The sequence below is a fragment of the Camelina sativa genome, chromosome 20, assembly GCF_000633955.1.
Source record: "Camelina sativa cultivar DH55 chromosome 20, Cs, whole genome shotgun sequence".
Taxonomy (NCBI): Eukaryota; Viridiplantae; Streptophyta; class Magnoliopsida; order Brassicales; family Brassicaceae; genus Camelina; species Camelina sativa.
In genome coordinates this window covers 154,680-160,679 of record NC_025704.1, presented here as the reverse complement: position 1 = coordinate 160,679, position 6,000 = coordinate 154,680, and the positions used below count along the sequence as shown (strand labels likewise).

Genomic DNA, 6,000 nt, shown 5'->3' with positions numbered 1-6,000 from the left:
AATAACAAGCGAGTCATGTGAACGATCAACCTGAGGTTCCTCTTCTAACTTTGCAGGGTGAGGATTGCTATGCTCCCTTAAGTTCTGACTAAACCATTCGAGTGCCATTGCTTCAGCTCTCCAGTCAGCTTCTAATGATACTTCCTCTGCACGTGGTGACTCCACTGTTTTATTCAAACACTTCAGTGCACTTTCATCGTTATGCATATAGGTGCCGCTTGTTCCACTGACTGCTGAAGGAGACTGTTCCTCAGCTGCTTTAGATGGTTCATTCAGAGTAGTTTCTACACAAGTTGACACGCCTTCCACTCTAGAATCTTCTCTATATACATGAGAATTGTGGTTTTCACCATCTGTAGTCGACGCTTCTGATAGATACTGTGCCTCAGTCGCTTGAAGTGATTCGTTCTGTGTGTTTTCATCCCTATGAATGTAGAAACCATTGTTTCCACTACCTTCAAGTGATGGCATTTCAGTTGATTCAACCAGCTTCCCTATCCACCATTGTGTCGGAGGAAGAGGCGGAAGCGGAGGTGTTATCTCTGGATCTGCCTGCGGTGTTTCATCGAAGGTCATGGAGAAGGGAAGCATGGATTCAGGGGACACGTCCAAGCAATCTTCTCCATCAGTCAGATCCATGGAAAGAACAGACTCAGAGATATGATCATTTAATGATGTGAAAGTTTCCTGGTTTGGTGCATGAAGAGCTTCTATTTCTGCTATGCTTGAAGGGAAAAGCGTTTCGTTGCAAGTTAACGCTTCCTCTGAAGTTGAAACCTCAACACCAACAGGTCCATTTTGTGTAGGAAGTGACTCGACTGATGCTGTTATTGGATTTGCTGACCCGGTTTCTGATGGACTCTCTTTCCCTTGGTTCTGTGTCTGTAAGCAACACTCAGGTGAAAGACATTCTTCGGTACCTAACAGATTCTCCTGTGGTTCACTAATAGTTTCCAAGTCTATTTCGGGCATGGTATCGGCCTTATTATCCAGGCCAGTATGGTTATCGTGATCGACATCCCCTGCAAAACAAGTACCAAGTCTTGGCGTATCAGGAATTGGTTCTTCAGGCGCACTACTATCATCATCTGCAACTATAGACATGGTTTGTGGATCCTCCTGTCCAGAATGCGAAGATATCTCAGCCAGATCAGGACTGGCCAATACGTCTTCACAAGAAGATGAGGCTGAGAGGTTACTGCATCTTGTGTGAAGTTCTCTTGGAGTATCTGACATCAGCGTTCCATTTTCTGAACTGATTTCAGAAGTTGAAATATGTTTAAACTGCTTAGGATTCGTGGAAGATATGTCTTGGGAGTTGGTTTTATCTTCCAAGTCGTCAAATGTGCTAATATACGGATTTGGAAGAAGAAAATCGGACTCCAATGCTGATGGTGTTCCTTTTAAACTGCTTTTGCTATCTGGAATCGAATGACCAGTTTCAGAAGATATGTCCTCAGGTTCCAAAGCCTCTACCTCTTGATTGGTTACAGATGAGAACTGGTCTTCAACTAAAGCACTTAAAGATATCTCAGAACCAGTGTCTACACTGAAAACATGTTGAGAATGATCAACATTGGTCCCACCATCGGATGCGTCGTATGACACTTGTGTAAGCTTTAACAGATACTCTGGATGAGCTTCAGGGGAAATAGTAAGCACCGGATCTCTTCCGTCTTCCACGACCTCGCAAGCTTCAGATGATTTCAACCCAATATTATCAGCATTTGCTATATTAGACTGAAGCTCCAAACGACTTCCCGAATCTTCGGCAAGATTTGCAGGATTCTCATAACAAGACAAACTGAAAGATGTTTGTTCAGATTCATATGGCTTACCTTCAAGAGAAGAACTCTCCAAATCAGTGCACAAAAGACTAGAAGATTCTCCTTCCTTTGGTGAGTGGTGCAACACACTAGAAAAGTGAGACAGATCCTCTGTTTGAGTCACCTCTGCATTAGTACAGATCTGCGTCTGACCAAATCCTGGAAATCCAAGTTCACAGCAAGCTCTGTCATCACTGTCTGCTTCCTTTGCTTCTGACTCCATGGAAACAGGTGTATCTGTTTCATTGATCTCCTTGCAACAAGAAGAGCTTCTTTCTAAACAAATCTCTGATCCTCCCTCTATCTCCATCTCATTGTATTTGCTAGTGTCTCCACTGTTTGGATAAACTAGGGAAGGTGTTTGTAACTCTTCTCGTACGCTGCATACTGTAACTTCAGTTTCGATAGCCGGAGATGACTGATCCAGAGTCCCATGAACTCTTTCACAGTAGGGCGACGAATTCTTGAGGAATTTCTCCATGTAACTTGTCCCGGAGCTTGAGTTAAATAGCGGTCCATTCAACTGCCTCCTCTTGAGTCTCACATGGAATTCAGGATTTTCCTGTTCGTTCTCAACATGCTCCAAAAAGAATAGCTGATGCAACCTGTACAAATCCAAAGAGTAAGTCGTGTCACCAAATCAAAGTGCCGATCATAAAGAAGTTAAGACATAGGAATGACAGAAACAGAACTAGATATAGAGCATGAGTGCTCACTTGGCATGTGATGTCCGTGAATCACCATATGCCTCTTTACTAGTTGTGTGTGATCCTTTCTTCTGTGAGTTAAGAAAATATATGATCATAAGTAAGTAACACATAATACCCAGAATATGCACTTCAGATGCAGAGTGGGGCAGCAGAGTAAAACCAGGATAAGGAGACGTATATACATGAATACCTTCGATTTACGTGGTCTATCATCTTTGATGAGTTTTGATGTTGCTGATGGAGTAGGCCGCTTCAACAAAGATGGATCAGAGTAACGCTTCAAGCATGATCCAGACCCAGCAACATCAAACCTGGAGAAACAGCCAGAAAAGAAAAAAAAAACTGTGAAGGGATTGGATTATTTTTCTTTTTTTTGTGATGAAAATTTCGAAGATGTACTGAAATGTATACTTGTCGAGAAGGAAGAGCTGGGGAGGAGCACGGGATTCCTCGTATGAATCAATAATACAATGAGGCAAGTTGCGTGGGGAAATGAGGTCTTGTTTTGGTAGCAGACTAGAATGCCATTGCAAGCCTGAGATAATTATGAATGTCAGTGTTTGGGATCTAAATAATATATATAGCCAGGCCACTGGGCCAGGAAGGAAGAGGAGGCCATAAAAAATGCTTAATTATATTGTAAAAAGGAAAAAAGAGGAGAGTAAAAGAAGAGGCCTGGATTATAATAGAAAGTAGAATGATCGGTTTGGGAGAGAATGGGAATCTCAAAAGAAGGAAACTGAGATTCGAGGTGTTGGAGACGGAAAGCCAAGCCATGGCCTCTTGCTGCAGTAGTCATCATTTCTTCATGCAGGCAATGGAATACCTCAGCAGCAAACCTTCACAAGTAGTAGTATAAAAAGATAATAGAAAGAAAAGAAAAGATAAAATGTGAAGAGGGGTTGATTCCATAGCCATGGTGTCATAGAGGTTTCGGATAAAATAGAGCATAGAATCCCCCAAGCAAAGAGCATTGATAACCAAAAGAAGAAAGATTTATCTCATTCAGCAGCCTAAAAGAAACACCGAATTGAAATCTCATAAGTCCAAATAAAAAAACCAATAAAATTCCACAAAGGAGTTCGACAATCTAACTCCTTCATCATCATCATCAAATCAATCATCATAAACGAACAAAAACCTAGACTTTATTCTCTGTTCACTGATATTTTTTTAAAAGCAGAAAAACTAAAAAAAGACCCTAATCAATCAGGGTTCCGGCGGCGATCAAAGGTTTTATCTCCACATTCAGAATTATTGTGGAGCCACAATTCCAAGCAATAATAATAATAAAAAAAGAGGATGTCGAGAGAGAGATGAGACATACTCGGCGAGGTCGCCAAGCTGGCGCAAAACGCCGACGAGTCCAGCCATGGACGCAGCTTCGAGAAAAGCTTCAGGATCATCCTTATGGGCGGAGGATTGGTAGAGATCCTTATCAGCCAAGCCGTACTCGTTCCGTATCTGGTATCTCGTCAATGTCATTGTGCCCCGCCGCAATCGATTATAATTCTCCCTCCGAAAATGAAAATAATCGGATTCTTCTCTATCGTTTTGAGTTAGTGACTTAAAAGAGAGCTTCAGAAGAAGAAGAAACAAATTCTTTTTTATAATTAACTCTGCACTGCACAACGAACAATCAAAAACGCCTCAGGCTCAGTGGGAACAAAGAAACAAAAAGAAAAAAGGTTTTAATTTTTATTTTATGTTTGGTACCGAGAGCGAGATTGTAGATATTATAGATAATAAGAGTTGAAATTATACAACGGTCCGTGATTTTCATCCAACGGTCAAGATCATAGGCTTCACCAATGTGGTTGCCGCATTTGATCATTACCTTAGTTAAAAACCGGTTTATAACATAAAAAGTAGTTAAAAACCGTTGATTACATGGACCACCATGCATCCTCCGCTACCGGTTCAACCAAGACCAACCGTTAATTTTTTATTAATCCAGAATGAGATGATTTCGTTGTATATCTCTTATCCAATCTTATTAGAAAGAAAGGACAAAACTTTGCTTAGAATCTTTCATTTAGATATTTAGAAGAAAAAAATTAACACATCTGCTTGCTGTTAATAATGACAATTATATATATAATTGTACGAATTATTGTCTTCGAGTGGTTGTGGTTGAGATCAGTTTTTGAACCTGCTTTTGATCGTTACAGCCACCTTCATCCACCTTTGTTTTTTTTTTTTTTAATTATTATAAATATTTTACTATTGATCACGAATAGTGATCGAACGGTGCTAATTATTTTTAATGTTCTTGATTAGCAAGACTGCGGCAATTACTATTATTGGATTGCATCTCTTTTTCTTTATTTATATAAACAAATTATTTGATCGTGTTAATTAGGGGATATTTCTCGGTAAATCATTACTATAACAATTTGGCAAGGAATTTAAATAGTAAAAAAGTAAATCGCTAATATATTATGGGGGTAATTTCTATTTATTCTTAGAAGAACTTTTTTGTTTTATTTTAAATTTTACTTATTTGGTACTGCAGTTGAAAAGCATGTATCACGAAAAGTAGTAGTATCACGTAGGCTTCCAAGGAAAGATTATATGATAGATTACTCCTATAGTCCTATTTAAAGCTCATCATGGTTTGGTAGATTGTATTGAGCATAATTCGTGAAATGAATGTGTCGCGGTAAAAGTCAATTCGTGAAATGTGTCCAACACAAATGGTCTTGTTGACAAGTATTCTAAATGGTTGGGCTTAATTGACTTATTCAAGTCCAACTAGCGAGACCCAAGCCCATTCATTTATAGTGTTCGATAATTAAATGCTAGCTAAAAAATCCACCTCAGGAACGCGGCGTATTAAGTTCGAGGAAAAGGTCGTTTTTTGAGGACGATGGAAACAGGTCACCAAACACTAGGCTTCTGTTTGGTTTGGTACCTGCCCCTTATACATTGGTCGATCGAGCGTATCACTTTCACTGACGACCCCATCGTCGACCCATGTACTGTATAATATTTATACGTATTTGATCGATGTGGGTGGAATCATACGAGCAAACATTTTTTAGTAGTTAATTAAGAAACTCTAACTAAAAATTCGAGATATTTTCCCTTATTTTGGGATTTCTAAACTTAAACCATTTGCTTATACTAAATTGTACACTATTTATATGAATATGATGATGATGATGAATTTGATAGCATCGTTTTCTATATATATTTTTGAGTTTCTGTAGAGATTTGTTGGTACAAGCTAAAGAACGGAGGAGAGGAAGTCGACTGGCCCCCAAGGCAGTCTCGGACACACAATTAATAACTAACACATTCGACGACAAGGTACATTTAACCTGCAGCACGTCGCCATTAAATTCCAACTATATATTGTATATATGGATGTGTCTTTGTATCATTTTATTTGATACTTCATAACTTTGCTACGTGCAATGTATTTGTGGCCCAACTCACGTCACTTTCTTCATTCGTTTAAA

The 6,000-nt window shown here is 39.3% G+C and overlaps 1 protein-coding gene across 3 annotated transcripts in view; it reads right to left on the bottom strand.

The window, feature by feature from the left end:
* Positions 1-4,250, bottom strand: part of LOC104768285 (protein SCAR4-like) — a 6,275-nt gene extending 2,025 nt beyond the window's left edge. Inside the window, exons 1-7 of one of the 3 annotated variants that reach the window (XM_019242391.1) lie at positions 3,864-4,249; positions 3,212-3,375; positions 2,948-3,071; positions 2,727-2,847; positions 2,543-2,604; positions 1,839-2,431; positions 8-1,694 (exon numbers count right to left, since the gene is read on the bottom strand). In XM_019242391.1, coding sequence (XP_019097936.1) covers positions 8-1,694; positions 1,839-2,431; positions 2,543-2,604; positions 2,727-2,847; positions 2,948-3,071; positions 3,212-3,375; positions 3,864-4,021 — 2,909 coding nt within the window. In that variant the 5' untranslated portion in view covers positions 4,022-4,249. Of the gene's footprint in view, positions 1-6; positions 2,432-2,542; positions 2,605-2,726; positions 2,848-2,947; positions 3,072-3,211; positions 3,376-3,863 lie in introns of all 3 variants that reach the window. The other 2 variants (XM_019242392.1, XM_019242390.1) reach the window with 2 other exon arrangements.